A 19,270-nucleotide genomic window follows, 5' to 3' on the forward strand; every position below is an offset into this window, starting at 1 on the left:
CAGCTCGGGAGAGCTCACAGGGCTACATAGCCTCTCCATTCTTATAACGTCGAGGACCTATATTTCTAGGATCGACTAAAGCGAGAACGCTCTCCACGAGCAAACACTCAGCTATCGCAAGCTACATGCATCATACACAGAACACATAACATGCATGCGAAATACAACCAATAACAATATTCGACCAAGCATTGCAATAGATATGCCCACCGATCTGCTGGGACTACCCAGAAAATCCAGATCGGCGTCTCATACAAAATAAACAAAATATAGAACTGCGGCTTTGAAACCGATCCTCAAATAAAAGGCGAACCGCTTTCGGGCAAGCCCGAAAACACGACTTCTATTGTTTGTTTGCTCGTTATAAGAGAGAAATGTAGACTATACTCACAACTTACGACTAACAGAGTCGGATGATCATCACCTTATCAATTCGGTAATGACATGCTTGTCTTCCGGGTCCTCGGTCGAGCAAGATTTTCTTCCTCGAAATGATCGCTCCTCGGTGTCATACTTTTTCGTCCGGTAGCGGCATAGGCGATACATGCTTCAATATCGCCTTCTTAACTTTTTCAGCCACCTTCCGACATTTCTTCGCATAAGCGATCCAACCGCCAATTCCCTTTCCAGCAAATCACATCCGTCACCAAGATGGGTTTCGGCCATTCACGTTACGGTACTTGGTGGACATCACTTCTAGTTTCTTCTTGTCCACCCCCACGCAGCATCAACCCGACCCCGCGTGCGGGGATTCCCATTAGTCTCGAACGGCCGTGCGGCATCTTTTCGACTTATCATACCCCAAGAAACTGCATGAACACGGTTAGACCACCGACTCCAATCGAAAGTCGGTACAACAACTTAAGCTATCGAACTCACCAAACAAGCGGCCATATCCATCGCCGTCCCGGTGGTGTCCCCATGTCCTCGCCCTCAACCTCTCGCTTTATCACCATCTAGCACAATCCCCTTCTTAACGCTAGTCGCTATGGGAGCCGAAAGTGGAAGCTTCAACCGAAGGCGTTTTACCATCCGCTTCTTCCCGTCTTCCCGGTGGTAGAATTCACTCCCCACATCCTTACATGGCGGGGCGAACTCTCACCAGAATCGGGCGACCTTGCCCCTAACTTCGTTGTGCTTTCGACCAAGCGACCGATGGTTTCACCCACTCGGCGGTGGCGACTCAATACAATGCCGCCAGCCAGAAATACTATCTCTCCTCGATTAGTTTATGACCCTTCGCTTCTCCATCTGCAACCTTTCTCTTCCCCGATCGCCATGAACATGAGGCTCAAACTCCATCTCCTCCATTGATAGTGGCGGCGTTTCTCACAAACGCATCGACATCTAGCCATCCCAACCTAGCGGCAAAGTTACGCGGCGGTTTAACACTTACTCTAGGTATTTCTCAAACGAATAACATTTACAAAGAAGGAATCACGCACGGTGAAGAAGCAAGAAAAGCGAGCACGGCGATAGTGGTAGAGCGAAGAAGAAGAGCGCAGCGTAGCGGACTAACGATGGCCAAATACCTTGATGGTATGTAAAGAACCGTTTATATTCCTTAGGAACGCGTCTTTTCCTAAGAGCCTCATAATTGCCTTGAGGCGCGTAAACGCCATCTGCCCGCCATCATTATGTCCCCTGAACCCCTCGCCTCCCTACACGTGTCACGTACGTGAAGCAACACTTCGGGTTGCCGCACTGAATAAATCGCAATTCGAACAACGTCTCGGCGGTATAACCCAACAGCAGGACGCTCATCCACGCTTACCAGTCATCAGCAGCCAAGTGGTCACCGCAACGCACCTACCACGTTCTGTTATGCGCAGTCTAATCACAATCAGCTATGATCAAGCAAACGAGTCAAGCACACAAAGCAAAACAAATAGCCAGCACCGCATGAAAACAAGGAACGACCTGGTTTACCGGTTTTCTCATTCGGATCGTTGTTTAGCCGAAGCCACAGACTACTCAGAAATCCAACCCGCTACACACAAATACCAACATCGCATGGTTACCCGAATTAGCACGGGTACCAGCTTTTCAAGAGTATAGTATAACAACACAAGAAAAACGAACCGCCCAGGTTACCCGAAACCCGGTTCTATTGTATCCGATTACAAAGATATAAGGCCGACAAGAAACAAAAATAAATTCACGGCTAAGCCCTCCATGGGCACCACAGTCAGTTCGCCAGGCTCAAACGCTTCATCAACCTCAGCAGCCCTTCCCCTCCACTTCGATCGATATCCCGTCCAGTTCTAAACTCATCAGGCATCAGGTGCAACAGTTCCAGCTTCAGACACCACGGTTTCTGGTATGATCAAGGAAGACCCAATCGCCCCCATCGGACGTCTCCTCGTTACTGTTCCAGCGTTGTAGTGCGGGGCGTGCAGCGGCGTGCATGTTCCTCCTTCAAAGCTTTGTAATCCATTTCCGGATCTCCGTGAGTCGGCATCGGATCGTCGTGCGCCTTAGTAGTAGCGTCGAGCAATTTTCTTCTTACAGGGGGTATAATCGTTCACCTCCCAATTTCCACGATTCGCGGCCGCGAGCGTTACCTTCCGCTCCTTCTAACTTCTGCTTCAGATCTTCAGCTTCGGTGTCTTTCAGCATCTTCGACAGAGTCAGAGCTTCATGTGCCTTCCGCAGACCCTCGAGCTCATCACGCTCCATCTTGGCCGCGTCCTGCACGTTTTTCAGCTCTTCCGTCAACTTCAGCACAGACTCCCTATCTGTTTCAGCGAACTGCGCAATCTCTTTCAACTTTTGGAACCGGTGACAAGCTGCCACAATGCACACACGCAAACAGATCAAAGCAACGAATAGAGGTTAACATGCTATACTAACGGACGATAATTCTACGTACCAGACATTGCGCGATTTCCATCCGACGTATGGTATCCGCTAGCCCCTTCTCATCCAATTCCTTGCGGTTCCCATCCAGGGCGATCTGTTCCAGCAAACAGGCCGCTACCTTACTCGACCTGAAGCTGCAGTCGGTTTTTTGATTCGGCGCCCTCCGTGCTTTCGTCAGGTACACAAATTGGGCCTCCAAACTCACCATCGCCACTCACGGCCGCTTTTCCACTCGCGCTTACGGGGAGCTCCGCTTTCACCGGGATCGGGTTCCCGCCCTTGTCGAAGTCGGACTAGATCCCGCGACCGGCGGTGGCCAAGTCCATGACACCGCCAGACGCCCGACTCCCGCCCCACCGCTAGCACCACCTCCTCCACTCGAGCCCTCCCCAAGGCATGTCGCATCACTTTTAGCCATTCGAGCTCCCTCCGGCTCGCTCTGCCACTTCAGCTCTCCTCTTCTCCGACCTACCCACGAGGAGGAAATAAAACTTCCTCTCAACTCCACAGGGAGCATCAATGGTCGGGATCCTCCGATAAAAGCTCGAGCTACCAGCCCCCGCCTCCACAACAGGCCGCGCCGAGGCGCCCAGCGCCCGGTCTCGGTCCTCCCGTGTTATCGGATCACTTGTACGCTTCTCCATCACCCTTCGCCGTCCGACTTAGAGCTCGCTCCTTTTGCACCTTCCTCTTCTCCGGATCGCGGCACCTCCTTTTTCCTCAAAGAAATGAGCAAACTCGGAAGCTTAGCTCGCTTTTGTTCCCGACTCAACCGTCGCGAACCTTTCTATCTCCCCACGATCGATTCGAGTCCGCATTGGAATATCCGCAAACAAAACAAAGAGATGAACCAGTTTAGACGAAAGCGGTGGCTCACCCACTAAAACAACAAGAGGGAAGACAATCCTACCCACCGCTAGACTACACATCCTAGTTCGCAACCTACATCCACTAGCACGATGGTTGCCCACTAGCAACAACGCCTCCCTCCTCGTCCAGCCTCATTGCTTACACCGTCAAGCCCAGCAGAACGCAGCGTCGGCATGGTTTGCAAGCTAAAGTTCAGATTACCAGACCGCCTCATTACGTAATGCTCTATTATGTCAGACACACCTATGTGGAATTCCCCACTCGCATTTAACAGATTGAACACCCTGAATAGTCGCCAGGTGTTGCCAACGAACTGACATGGAGACTTCCCACAATAACTCAAGAAGTCACAAACTAATTTCGAGAACGGTAGCTGCATGAACGCTCTCAGCTGACCTTCACATATGATTACTCCACCATTCGGAGGCTTGTACCCCTCACTACGAACATTTTCACTCAACCTAGGTTCAGATATTTCCGTGTCGGGGCATTAATCCCATACGCCGCTTTCGCAGCTCGAGAAACGCTACCGGGTACCGATTCTGACTCTTAAGGGGTGGGTCTTTGGCCATCCCTCCTCGACCAGACGTACTAGCCACCTCATCCTCTGACCCAGATCGGCTATTAACCTCCTCTACCCTAACTTCTTCTTCCACTACAGTCCGATCATCACCGCCGCTCAACGAATCCTCATCCTCTTCTTCATACTCTCCACAGCTCAGTGAAACCTCCCGTACCTCTTCCGAACGAAAGTGTCATCGAATCCGACATTGTAATATCACCTTATTCTCGAATCACCAAACCCTAAACCCTATAACCTAACACGACCTACCAACTTAATAAACCCTACCGAACGAAAGAAAGCAAAGCGAAAATGAAAAGCAAACAAAGAATGTAAGCACTCACCGCAAAGCCCTCGCGTTTTTTTTTTGAAGAAGAAACCCGGAAATGCCTTTTTGGTTGCCTCATTTTGATTTTGCACAACCGCTGTTCGGTTCCCAAGAAGTTATGATTACGGCCTATGATATAGCCCACACACGTGTCCAAGGAACTGTCTTTTTCGACTTCGAATCACCGCGGGCGACACGATTCCTTTCCAACTGCTATGATTACATCGCGTGCGGAACACCGCAAAATTTCTTTCCGCCAGCCTCCAACTCGGCGAAGATCCCAAACAAACGCTCTCCATAGCTCGCTCATGCTTCACCCAAGTGTTGCGTCTTCTCGCCAGATCGCTGCGCATGAACCAGCCATTCTAATCGAGAGGGGTCGTGGGGGAGCAATATCCCCACTAAGGAACATTCCGCATGAAACCTGGCGACCTCAACGATCGACCTCCCAAGACCGATCAGGAGCAACTCCTTACAAGTAAGTGTGTTTTACGAAGCGGCTAATGTTTAACCTCAACGATCGACCTCCAAGACCGATCTTCGAGCGACTCCTTACAAGTAGGTGGTACGAACGAAGATACTTCAGTACGAACACTTGGCCAGAGACAGAACGCGCCCCATCAGATGTAATCATTGCCAAAATCTTATTTGCATTTCCCACCACCGGGAAATAGGGACTACCGCGCCAACTCCCAATCAGAGTATGACTCACACCAAAACCACTCCAGCACTCATTCACGATCTTTACCCTACATTTGTACACTAAGGGTACACGTGTCTGAAGGATCTCCACCCCCAGAATCCTATAAATACCATCTACTGGAACTACGTCGGACCTGATTCTTCTCTCCCCAACAAAAGGAAGAACAAGAGAAGATAATGGGGTTAAACTTCCACAAATGACCTCGGTCCCATCCAAAGTCCAAACCCATCTCGACCTCTTCTACTATAATCAGGAGAAAACTAAAACGCTCCTTTACACTATTTGTATTTAGCTTTTAAGGAAATACGTAAGTTATTGTTTTGTAGGTGTTGCAGGGGAAAACCAAGAAAATAACGCCTTTAATACCAAAGGTAAATTGTACATTTGATACAAGCTTCATACATTTATGCAACCGATGCACTTTGGGGAAACATTTGATACAAGCTTGCACATTGCAAGCAACAGTTAATCACCTTCAAAGGTAAATTGTTTATACAAAGGATATTAGTTAATTACTCACTATATATGTTCACAACACTCATGTATTTGTAAGTGCTTACCATAGTGTAGACATTCTTTAAATTGCAACAACCAAATCCGGTTCGAAGGCCACTTAACTTTACAGAGTGATGGATGCCACATAATTGATAGGTTGGGTTTGTGGAAGTCAAGGAGACACATGAGACGCAATGAGCAATCAAGTAAATGGAGATGACAATGTCGACAATAAATGCTTTTCATGTTTTTTTTTCACTATCATTTGAATTGTTCATAGAAGTTATTTGATAATCATAGTGCAATTACGTTGGTTTTTAAATTCAATGATGTACTAATAATATATTCAGCACATTGTTTTACTAATAAGATTGTTTTGTTGCCTGTTTTTACTAAGATTGTTTTGTTGCCTATTGGTGCTTATATACTTAAGCAACTATATACCAAGGCTAATGTTACTGAAGTAACTATATACCAAGCTAGCCTTCAGCCTTTGATCCTTAACTGCACTTAAATGTCAAAATTTTGTAACATAATAGTGTCTAGGAAATAAAATAAGTAAAAATGCGAAAGGTGGACTCGATCTAAAAGATGGAGTCAGTTTCTTTTGTTTTTTTTCCAAAGACATGGATTATATTTTGAAGGGTGAAGAAGCTAGTGGGGATAGAGTGAGTTGTGCCACATTATTATGATTGTTATTTTGGGGAGTGAGGATTGAGGAAAGAGAGAGAGAGAGACGACTTATAGAAGTGGAAGGAGAAGTACGTAGGGGTAGAGAGAAGTGGCGCCCACATTATGATTGCTTTTTTTTTTTTTGTGAGTGAAAAATGGGGGAGACGAAGTGAGACAGAGAGATTGCGTCAAATCTTCGTGTGGGATTTTATTTCAATTCCTTATTTTTTGGGTTCAATTTTGAGAGTCTTTCTACAGCAATACACACTTTTGAACCGAATTTGTGAACACACTGACGTGGCAAGTAGAGAGACCTTGATTTGTAGTACTTCTTTGAGCAATACACACGCACGACCTTGATTTGTAGTACTTCTTTGAGCAATACACACGCACCTCCTGTCTGATGAGTGCCACGTCAGTATGTTCACAAATTCGGTTCAAAAAATTCGGTTGCTATAGAATTTTGGTTTGTTATTTTACTTCCTGTTAGTTTTAATTCAATTTTGTAGTTTCCGTCTTTTGTGAAATAGTTAAAACGTTCGTTTCTACTGCTATTAGTTGTGAGTTGGCTCCAATAGAAAATAGTCCACGTATTCAAGTTTCATAGGCCAATGACGCAAGGAGCATAGTGCCCAATGAGCAATTTTTTTCTCCCCTAGCAGGGAATTTGTTTGTAATAGAGAATTTTGCAAGCTCCATTAGGATTTTTGGCATTTTCTATTGAGCCCTAGGTGAGTGATTGTATATGTTCTCCATATATATATATATATAGCCCGACTCTCTGAAGGATGTCCTTAAATGGACTTTGGCCAAAAAAAAAAATCTCACGTGTGAAAAAGATACTTAAAAACCCACGCACTAAAAATAGGGAAATAATTGTACCTCTCTCTCTCGACTCTCTCGACTCTCAATCGTATTAAACTAGCAAGTGTAGCTAAAGGAAACAAGGGAAAAACACTTCTACCTCCTGCTCTCACTCTTTTCATGTGTTCTGTCTTCTCTTGAAATAAGAAATCTTATGCTGCAAAATGCAAAGTCGTTATTTGCTTTCTTATTCTTAGCAAGTAACAACACAACCAACTACCCACTGATTTATACAAGCTGGAAAATTCTTAAATAACCAAGTTCTGTAGGCGTCATTTCTTTGATTTGACAAACCCCATACCCAGATAAATAAATAAAAACCAGTTAATACGAGCAACCCAGACTTGAAGTTGCATTGATCACTCGAACTTTTGAATTTCAATTACCAATTTCGTGCATAGTGTATATATCAAAAACAAAATTAACACGTACTGGATGAGATAGGATTGATGGCGCCGCTAGGGAGAAAGAGAGAACAACATAAATAATTGATTCCTAAACCATTATACTCTTTTTTGTGCTACCAGTGAATTTACTCTACAACTGGTTAACAATTCATTCCCACCCTAGAATCATGTAGTAAATTTGTGAATTACTCCACAACACAATTCCACAAGTTATTAGAGTGATACACCAACGATTAATACTTCAAAATATATGTCCATACAAGTTCGTCTCTACAAGTTGATCGATATTAAAGCAACACTATGTCATCAATATTTCATGTCCTATTTGTGTTGAACTGTTGATAAGATATGTCATTGCTTTAATAGAATATATATTAATTTATTAGAAGATACAATGTGCTATCAGAGAAATAAACATCCCTCCTCCCCACAATTTGGTATTTAGAATTGAAGTTGTTTTCCAAACAAAATTAGATTCAGATTCAACCCAAATGAAAAAAAAATGAAGGTCTTGAATATTCAAATATATAGAGGGATAAAATTGTAGTGTATTGAACTTCTCACAAGGCGTCGAGAGCATGGAGAAGAAGAAAAAGACAATGGGGAGAGGATGAAAGAAATACATAAAATATAAGAAAGTGGAGTGAAAGAGAAGAGGGAGGCAGAAAGAGAAAGTGAAATAGTTTCATTTGTGGTATGTAGGACCAGTTCTTTTTTATAACTAGCATGTGTCCCGTATACTTCTGATCAGTTAAGCCAAGTTGTAAAGAACTAAAATGAAAATTGTTAAAAAACTAAAGAGAAACAATTTTTGTGAATCTCTCACTAAGAAAAGAGAAACAATTTTCTAAAAATGGGGAAGATATATAATTCCTATACATAAATTTTAGCTTTTAAATTAAGAAGACTATCCTAAAATTATTGAAGAAGGAGGTGGTTCAATTTTAATAGAGATCAGGGAGCCAATTGTAATTAATAAATAGGAGAGATGTAATTTAAATAAACGTAGGGAGGTGGTTCTAAAATCTTAAAATTGGGAGATTAGAAATACACTGTTCGGTTGAGAAGTGTGGTTCCTACAAACCCGGCTATCATATAGTGTAGAGATTTGGTGAGAGAAACTGTAATACTATACGGAAGGAGGCAACGTGAGATTTCTTTTTTGTGTTTGAGTCCGTTCACGTCCGCATTTTATCAGTCCGTTTGAGAGCCAACCTATATATATATATATATATATAGCCCCCGTCCGTTTACGGACTTTACTTAAAAACCGAAATTTTGAAATACAAAATATACTCTCACGAAGGGTTTTCTCATGACTCGCTCCTTCTCTCTCCGAAGTCCAAACTTACCGTGACTCTCTCTCTCTCTCTCTCTCTCTCTCTCTCTCTCCTAAAATTCTGATTAAAAAAAAGTTGCATATTCGCGTGTAAAATATTTTGATTCATACTCAAAATGTTCAAACAAGAAAGGGAATTATTTATCATGATATACACGGCCAGTATTCTGATCTCCGATTGTTTGAATATGGTGGGTTGCCTCCTGAGGCAAACTATTTGTTCTTGGGAGACTATGTAGATCGTGGTAAGCAGAGCTTATAGACCATTTGCCTTCTCCTAGCAAACAAGATCAAGTATCTAGAGAATTTTTTTCTTCTGAGAAGCAACCATGAATGTGCTTCCATTAACCGTATATATGGGTTTTATGATGAGTGCAAAAGGAGGTTTAATGTACGGCTTTGGAAGGTATTGGCTGACTGCTTCAACTGCCTACCTATGGCGGCTCTTATTGATGAAAAGATTCTTTGCATGCATGGGGGTTTGTCTCCAGATCTGAGGAGTTTGGATCAGATTCGGAATATTGCTCATCCAGTAGATGTGCCGAATCAGGGTTTGCTCGGTGATTTGCTTTGGGGTCCCGACAAAGACGCGTCAAAGGTTGGGGAGAAAATGACAGAGGTGTATCATATACGTTTGGACCTAACAAGGTTGCAGAGTTTCTTTCGAAACATGACCTTGATCTCATTTGCCGGTCTCACCAGGTAGTAGAAGATGGATACGAATTCTTTGCCAATCGGGTGGTGACTATATTCTCTCGCCAAATTATTGCGGCGAAGTTTGACAATGCTTGATGCAATGATGAGTGTAGATGATTCGTTAATATGTTCCTTTTGGATCCCTGAAGCCCTCGATAAGAAAGGAAAAATAGGATTCAAAGAACATCTCAAAACCGGGGATGCCACCTCATAAGGGGTGGAAAGGGATGATTCATGAGCCTTAATACATACCATCGGGTTAGTGTGCACTGTCGGTTGATATCTCATTTTGCTTGACAGGGTTGTTGCTTGAATATTTGAGATCGTGGCATAATTCTTCAATCGAGAATTGTCTTTACCTCTTTTCTTTTACTACCGTGAGGAGCAGATATACAAAAAAAAGCAAGTTTTCTTCCAAAATCGTCAGGATTGTTATGAAAGTTATTTAAGTGTTATTTTGTACTACTCTCTTCGTGTGTAAATTAGTTTCAAAACAATCAGGCAGTCATGCTAATTGTAATGATTTCGATAATTTAAGTTGATTGTTTTTGACTTCCTAATCGGTTACTTTTTATTTTTGAGTGTAACCTATGAGTGTAATGTTGTGCCTCATGTTTACTGTCTCCATAGAAATAACTCCTAGTGATACCAGTTGAGAGTCCATACCAACTTTGCAGCATGTAATCACTTTGCTGGTTGCAAGTTGAGAGTCCCTGTGATGCATCCATTGCAAGAGAATGTGGCACCTCTTGGAACTACATTCCCGCCTTTGTTATGAACCAAATGGTGCCGAAGTTTAGGTGTTCTCTATTAGAAAAGGGACTAGATAGCTAAGTAAAATGATTACTTGTATGATTATTATATAGTTGAAACATCAATCTTAGAGGTGGATTACATATTCTGGGGCTATGTTAGTTTGGCGTCCCCGTTTCAAATTTCATTTCACCTAAATAATTAACATCGACCTAAGATCGCGAAAGCGAGTGTACTTGGGGGTGTATCCTTCTATAAGCGTGGATATCATTCTTTTTTTTCTTGATGAAGATTTAACAAAGTTATGTTTGCTCACGAGGTCTAATAACTTCGAAACCTTGATATAGTTACTTTTACGAGAGGGCCTTCTTCATCCCTTAACCAGGCACTACCAAGATAATTGATTACAAGTTTGATGACTTTCTTACAATAAATTGCACTCCTAGCTGAAAACGGATACTAAGCAGAGTAACCGACAAACACAAATCGCTCTTTCTACTAGTGTTCCCATTATCATAGTGTTCCTCGTTCCTAAATTACATAATCAAGAGTAATGACAATCCACGGACTTACGTACATCTGATCTGCATATTTTACATAGATCTGTGGAATTTGAAGCTGCTCTTCATGTACATTTGATCTGCATATTTTACATAGAGTATTCATTAATCAAGCACATAAGGCACATTCTTAGATTAACAATGCCACACCATAAAACACTAAGGAATTCAGCTACCCACCAAAGTCCATCTTCCTAGAAAAAAAAATAAACAAGACTATGGCACCCATTGGATGCTAGTAGTACCATTCTATTGTCTTACTTTAAGAGAATCAGAAATTTTCGTCAAGGAAATAGAGGAAAAAAAAACATATATAACTAATTCTATCTTTCTTTATTATTTACAACAATTTAGAGCAACAAGTGAAAAGATACCCAAAAGTATATGAAAGTCCATGGTTACATCCAAAAATCTCACATAAATGAGCTGATGAAAAACATCATCTTCCCGGTAGATGAACGAATAATTAGGTTTTAGTGTTTATACTCAACATATGCTTCCTTACAACAGATTGAACTAAGATGAAGCCAAATACAACAACCAACCTTGACGTCTAGAGTAAAATATCGGTAAGATGAGGTGCACAAATAATAGCTCCTTCCTCAAAAGCACCTTCCTTGTAGGCACAAAGTAGAACTCTAAGGAAACATAGTTTCCGGTCAAGAGGTATCTGGCCGGCCCTTTCAGGGTCAAGCTCAAGCTCAAGCTTGTCTCTGCTCTCTAACAACTTGGTCTTTTTCCCCAATTTCTTATTAGGGAATACAAGTAAATGGTTTCCACAAATGTTATTCAAGTGAGTACTTAAAATATCAGATGTCCTTGCAACAAATCCTTTAAATGGATAAGCATCCTGCTCTAGTGCTTCAGAGTCACAATTTTTTATGCCTGCATCACCCAATGAATTACAACCATTCCTTTCTCCTATAGAATTCTCCTCGTAGATGTCTTGAGTAACTATCCAAGAGGCTATCTCAAAAGCAAGCTTGATGCTGTCCCAAGGAGGTGGGCTAGGAACTTTTGAAGGCCTCATAGCGATAGGACAAAGATCAATTTTTTCATCATTGGCAATAGCCTCAGCAGCAATGAAGCATGAGTGTGCGTTGCAATCAGGGAAATCGAAAGGGAAAGAATGCAATCCAACCTACAGTGCAAAAGTTTCATTAACATTGGCAATATTAACAAAAATTAAATATACAAGTCGGAAGAAGGTTGAGTTGCATAAACTTACATCACATGCAATCCAGTGATTCTCTCTCAAGCCAACTGGATGAGCTCCATGGTTAACAAGAGGAACCCAGAAAGCCTTGACCCAAGTTATCGGGAGAATGAGAGACCACCTGAAAGAGGATTGAAACTTACACATTAATTTTTTTTGTGAGGATCCATTGTCTTCAATTCAAATTTCAGGCACATAAAGTATTGAATACAGAAACAAGTTACAGTTATTTTGGACACAGATTGTACTTTTTATCATGAAACATTGAGGAAGAAAGAAGGAAAATTGCAGCATACCCAACACATGATCCTCGTATGTTCCTATTCTTTAAGAACAATATGGGGCATGAGCTCGAAGACTGTCCTTTCATTTCAGTCATCGACACACCAGAGTTCATATCAAGGATATCAATGTTAAAAAAATCCATGCGCTTTTGATGCTTTTCCATGCAAAGACGATTCTCCTCTACTGGAGGATTCCCCGCATTATGAGCTTTGTCACACCCCGAATTTCGACAGAATTCGGAAACACAATATTTGTTCCCGACTCTTCGATCTCCGAGGTGTGACGCACTCTCAACTCCCAAAAACCCATAAACAGTTTAAATATGCGGATAATTTAAAAACCAATAAAAATTTTAAACTTAAACCAAAGTCCTCCTCATTACAAAAATTAACAAATGAAAATGCAAATAACCTTATCTCAACTGAAAATCTATATCACCTCAAAGGAAAACAAAGCCTATCTTGAAATGCGACGCTAACGCAAACCACAAGCAGCAACCAATCTTCTTCAACACTAAACTTGTCAAGACTTATCAACTATGTTCATTTAATGAACACACCCGATGAGCAAACATGCAAATCGGGTCAGCATTATAAAAATGCTGGTGTGAGTAGCTCTAAAATACAACATATTCTTATACAAATATATACACAATCCATAAGGCAGTTAGTTCCTCCACCGAGGCGCCTTAACTTTCAACGACTAATATAACATCCTTAAGTACAATAAGTAAGGTAGGTAGTTCCTCCACTGAGGCGCCTTAACTTCCCACTAACCACACAACAACCATACGCATAATAAAAAGGCATGTAGTTCCTCCACCGAGGTGCCTTAGGTTCTAACTAAACAAATACTCAACCAAGCATATTATATCCGTACCGCATTTCATGCTCAATTACAGAGTAGGTCGTCTCTGCCCAAGTAATTAGTTTGACCCACACTTCTGCAAAACCATATACAATCATCTATCTAAAGATACATCATTAACCAACATATTACCATATTTATATTAATTAAGGCTTTCTTTGCGTGTCCCTAAAATCACGTCGTATCTATGTCTTATCTAGTTTCCCTGGCTACCACAATCGCTTCCCAACGCCGAACATGTACATCCACATGCCTCCCCTTACATAATGAACCACTCCGTGCGTAACTACCCTAAGCGGGATGCCGCACACCAGGTAACCCTCACACGGAAGCCATTATGTAAGTACTGCCACTATTCGGCATAAAATATCGCGCGTCTCGTTCTATTTTGCGAACGGAATAATCAAGCCACTATTCGGCTACGCCAGAAGGGCCATTCAGCTTTACTGAAACGCCAGAAGGGCCAATCACATTACTTACGCCCGAAGGCCATTCAGATTCATTGAAACGCCAGAAGGGCCAATCAAATTGCACACGCCCACACAGGGCAAATCACATGAGTTGTAGTAGCTTGGTTCTAGGATTTTTGTTACGTAATTTATTCAGGTGTCATACATTTAAGACTCATACAAAAAATTCCACTATATCACGTGCAGGTCAAATACCTTATCACACTAAGCCACAATATTTAGAAATATCTCAATTATATCTCATAACCACTTTTATTCTTTCACGTGCCAATATATTATTGCACTAAGCCACAATCCCATGGGCAAATATTCACCAATACTCTACTAGCATCTCACAGATAAAATAATGGAGTGTTTATACATTTATTTCTCCAAAACTATTGCATTTAATATATATATCCCAACATATTATATAATGTCACAATATCAACGTCAAATCTTAATTAGATAATGACCACCAAATTTATACAAGCTTCCACAGCATTTTAGCATTTGATTTGTCTATACAATTTACAACATAAAATGTAGCACAATTAAACAGTCCACAGTCCACAATCAAAGCCCAATATACATATGTTTTACACACTACTCACGTTAAATCTTAATTAGATAATGACAAACAACGTTATATAATTTTAGACAATATTTTATTACTATATTTGTCCATATTCTTAAATATATGAAAAACTGGAAAAAGTCAACATTCCACAGTCAATGGTCAAAGGTCAACAGTCAATGGTCAAAGTCAAAGTCAAAGTCAAACTGTCGTTTCCATGTTCGACAGGTTCAGGGTCATAGCCATGGTTCATGGCTAAGGTCAATGTACATGGCTCATGGGCACATGACTAAGGTAATGGTTCGGACCCAACTGGCCAAACCCAAACCTTAGAACCCAAAAGTCTAAACTGGCCTAGTGAATCAACCTGACCCACTTTAAAACATATGGACCAAGCCCAAAACAAAAACAGAAAAACCGGCCCAAAGAAAGCTAATTGGGTTCGACCCAAGCTAACAGAAAACGAAACTTAAACTGGCCCAAAACCTTAATTGGTTCGGCCCACAAACCACTAAATGAAACTGGCCCCATAACAAACTAAATTAATCTTGGGCCCAAAGAATAAACTGAAAATGGCCCAACACTTAATCAAAACTGGCCCAACACACTAATGAAACTGGCCCAAGAAATCTAGTTAGTTTTTGGCCCAACCAACTTAATCTAAACCGGCCCAAAACAAAACTAAAATAGCCCAAAAATCGAAAACCGGCCCAAGGCCCAACAGCTAACAGGTGTAGAGAAAATAGAATGCGTCCGGGAGCACCGGATAGCATTCTCTTTCTTCTCCCTCCAATAGATCCAACACCACACCAGCCACCAAAATCGGCCACCATCAAGTTCCAATCGCCTATCCATTCCAACCAAGCGGTTGGACTCCTAAAGAAAAACCCCACACCTTTAATACATGAAAAACTCGATTTCATCTCCCCCTCACCAGCGCACCAACGCGAATTCCGGCCAAATTGCGCCATCGACGCTTATACAACCTCCGGCAACCCCCACCCAATTCAGTAATCACTCAAACCTCAACAACCAACAATTCAACATCTAAAAAAGTTCAAACATCACAAACATGAGTAGTTCGTTCTCTTGCTGGGGCAACGCCATTAACGCCTCCTTCAAAGCTTCACTGCCCCCACTCTCCAACACTCCATCATAATCCAACAATAACCAAACAAATCTAACCTTTAAACATACCTCAACAACCAACTCTCCATTCAAAAACGCAACAACCAAAATAGTTCAACTAAATATTTGCTGGCGGTTTTCTCCAGCCGCCATTAACTCTTTTACAGAGCATCAGTAGAGCTTGAACAGCCCCGACATCACTCAACCAATTTCAACCCACAAAATACCCCAAATCCACAGTTCCCAGTTCGACAATCTAAAGGCTCAGTATCACAGTAACGCATACGGACAGAGGAATACACAAACAGTTTCAAATAATATACTTAACGAGTACCAAACCGTACACAGGACAACCGTTTGGTTTTGGCTCGCCGCCATTAATGGTTTCTCTAAGCTTCAACAGTTATATATTTTGACAAAAGCTACACTAACATTATCTAGCCGAATAACCATAGCCGAACAAACAGAAAATGAACGAAAACATTTGACAGTAGAATTTTGTCTGTATACCAGTAAAACTCAGGATTTTGTGAAATAGAAAAACTATCTACTCACCTGTATTAAAACCCGACGAATCCTTCATCGTCCGAACCGTCGCGCTCCACCATCCAGCAATCCAGCTTTTATCTCTACCTCCATTTTTATTATTTTTTTATTCTCTAAAACCCTATTCTCTAGAACAATGTGATTATATACTTGGGTATGAAACCCAAGCCTAACACAGACTTGGGCCAGAAACCAGGCCCACATATCCCAAATCCAATCCAGCGAATTTTAAATAAATAATTAAATTAATTAATTAATAAATAGATAAATACATATTTTAAATACGGGCGTTACAAGCTTGCCACAAGTCCTTGCTGTCAGAGACTAAAACACTATTCATTTTAAAGTTTGACCATAAATAATTCCCTTTCTTATTTGAACATTTTGAGTATGAATCAAAATATTTTACACGCGAATATGCAACTTATGAATCAAAATATTTTACACGCGAATATGCAACTTTTTTTTAATCAAAATTTTAGGATTAGAAATAGAGAGAAGAGGAACCCCATGAGAGAGAGAAAGAGAGTCAGGAGGGAGGGAAACAATCACGGAAAGTTTGGACTTCGGAGAGAGAAGGAGCGAGTCATGAGAAAACCCTTCGTGAGAGTATATTTTGTATTTTGAAATTTTGGTTTTTAAGTAAAGTTCGTAAACGGACGTCCGTCTAAGAGCGGGGCTGTATATATATATATATATTTCACCTTTCAAAATATGAAAATTACGAAGGGTTTGGGTTTCAAAAAATCCTCCCAGCAAACAACAAATTACGATCACGAGGGTTTTGAAAATTCATACAAACTTAACAAATAACAAATCATCAACAAAATCAAAACCACCAAAAAAACCAAAACCACCAAAAAAACCAAAATCAAACCCAAAATTCAAAACCCAAAAGTCCAAAATTCAAAACCCAAAAATCCAAATTTCATGGGTGAAGCAGTTTGTCGATATCAATTTCGATTGTATATGGTATGTTGAATTTCAGTTGTTAGCTTTGCCTTTTCACTTGTTAGCTAGTATTTGAACCCAACCCCAAAATTTAGAAATGGAGTCAATAGGAGATAATGTAACAATCAGTATTGACAATGACGTAGTTGTTGGGTCTTTGTCGAACAAATCCCCAAATAGACTAGTTGCTCCATTTGTAAGTATGGTTTTTAGTAGTGTTGATGACGCAAAGACTTACTATAGACAGTATGGTCAACAAGAGGGATTTGAGACTCATGTTCGGTCGACAGATCGGAAAACTGGTGTGGATTTGGCTAGGGTCTATTTAATAGTTTGTTCGCGTGAAGGGATCCATAACAAGAGAGAAGTGGGAGAAGTGGGTGTTTCTAGAAATACTAGCACTGTCAAGTGTAGTTGCCCCGCTAGAATGCATGTTACAAAAAGAAAACACGAAGATATATACTATGTAAGCTGCATTGAAAATGACCATAGCTACGGTTTGGTTAGTCCAGGAAAGAGAAATTGCATGAGATCGAATAAAAATATGCTTGAAGCAGCGAAGAAGTTGACTGAGATTTTTGGTGAAAATGGTTTACCTGTCGGTAAAATTGCAGCTGTTTTTAGTGGGGAAGAAGTTGGGTTTACAAAAAAGGATTGTTGGAACCATCATTATGGTTTGACTAGAAAGATGCCTAAAGAAGGTGATGCAACTGTCGTGCTTAAATATTTATGCAGAAGAGTGCCTGTGATCCCCAGTTTTACTACGCTATTGATCTATATCAAAATGGGACTGCAGTAAACTTTTTCTAGGTTGATGGGAGGTCTCGAGTGCAGTATGAGTATTTCGGGGATGTTGTCTCTTTTGATTCCACATATCGTACGAATACATACTCTATGCCTTTTGCCTCTTTTATTGGAGTCAATCATCATATGCAGTCGATTTAGTTTGGTTGTGCGCTGTTACTTGATGAGACAGAAGATACATTCATATGGGTGTTTAAGGCCTGGCTTGCAGCCATGGATAGTCGTGCGCCAACTGCAATCATCACTGACCAGGATAGAGCGATGACTGCAGCCATCGCAAAAGTGTTCCCTGATACTCGTCATCGTTACTGTCTTTGGCATATTATGCAGAAATTTCAAGAGAAGTTGTCCTTTACTAAAATTGAGACACTAGTAACTGACCTGAAAAATACTATTTTTACTCGTATGAGATTGTTGATTTTGAAAGAAGATGGTGCACAATAATAGAGAAGAATGAGTTGTCTGAAAATCCTTGGTTGACAGAAATATATAATATGCGGGAGAAATGGGTTCCTTGTTATCTTAGTGACACATTTTTTGTTGGCATGCATACGACTGGGAGGAGTGAATCGATGAATTCTCATTACGACCAATTTGTAAATTCGAGCTTACGACCAATTCGTAAATTCTCATTATGCTGATAGAGTTTGTACATGGTAATGAGAGATCTTTGGCTTTGATTGCTAGGAATGAAAGAGATGCTGATTACCGCACTGAGCATAGTTGCTAACGATGATTTCCTCCTTATGCATGCTATGAAGGTCTATACGATTAATGCATTTAATAAATTTAAGGAGCAATTAGACAAGACAAAGATGGAGTACAAATTTGATGGGGACGAGTTTGTCAACAATGGAACCGAAAGCTACATGGTGAAATTTAGAGACCCAAAAAGAAGTCCGTTTGGAAAGTGAGTTTCAATAAAGGAACCTTAGAGGGAGACTGTGAATGTAAGCATTTTAGTTTCAATAGAGGAACCTTAGAGGGAGACTGTGAATGTAAGCATTTTCAGTTTATGGGGTTACTTTGTGGTCACATGTTAAAGCTTTTTCAGCGTTACGAGATCGAAGATATTCCAAGGCATTTTCTTTTGAAGCGGTGGATGCAAAAGGCAAACACGTATAGAGCGGAGTTTCATACTTGATTAGTGGCCGACCATGAAAACCATGAACTTTTTAGAGTGGCTCATTGTATCAAGGTTGCTTCTCAAGTGGCTTACGATGTGGGGAATAGTGTTGAGGCTTATTCATATTTTATAAAAAAGATGGATGAAATGGCTAAGCATGTTTCAACGTTGAATAATACTTCCAACGAAGGAGACGAAGATAATGAAGAT

At 41.1% G+C, this 19,270-nt stretch overlaps 1 protein-coding gene and 1 pseudogene across 1 annotated transcript; one reads left to right on the forward strand and one right to left on the reverse strand.

Annotated features, from left to right (window-relative positions):
• The first annotated feature begins 6,446 nt into the window (after positions 1-6,446).
• On the forward strand, positions 6,447-10,043 carry LOC147483140 (serine/threonine-protein phosphatase PP1 pseudogene; annotated as a pseudogene).
• A 1,621-nt stretch (positions 10,044-11,664) lies between these two features.
• On the reverse strand, positions 11,665-12,754 carry LOC147483141 (ribonucleases P/MRP protein subunit POP1-like). Its single transcript, XM_086579496.1, has 3 exons — positions 12,567-12,754; positions 12,340-12,448; positions 11,665-12,252 (listed from the first exon to the last, which is right to left on the reverse strand). The coding sequence occupies exons 1-3, from the start codon at positions 12,752-12,754 to the stop codon at positions 11,665-11,667; spliced, it is 885 nt and encodes a 294-aa protein (XP_086435622.1).
• Positions 12,755-19,270: the final 6,516 nt, after the last annotated feature.

The sequence above is a fragment of the Coptis chinensis genome, chromosome 8, assembly GCF_015680905.1.
Source record: "Coptis chinensis isolate HL-2020 chromosome 8, ASM1568090v1, whole genome shotgun sequence".
NCBI classification, from domain to species: domain Eukaryota; kingdom Viridiplantae; phylum Streptophyta; class Magnoliopsida; order Ranunculales; family Ranunculaceae; genus Coptis; species Coptis chinensis.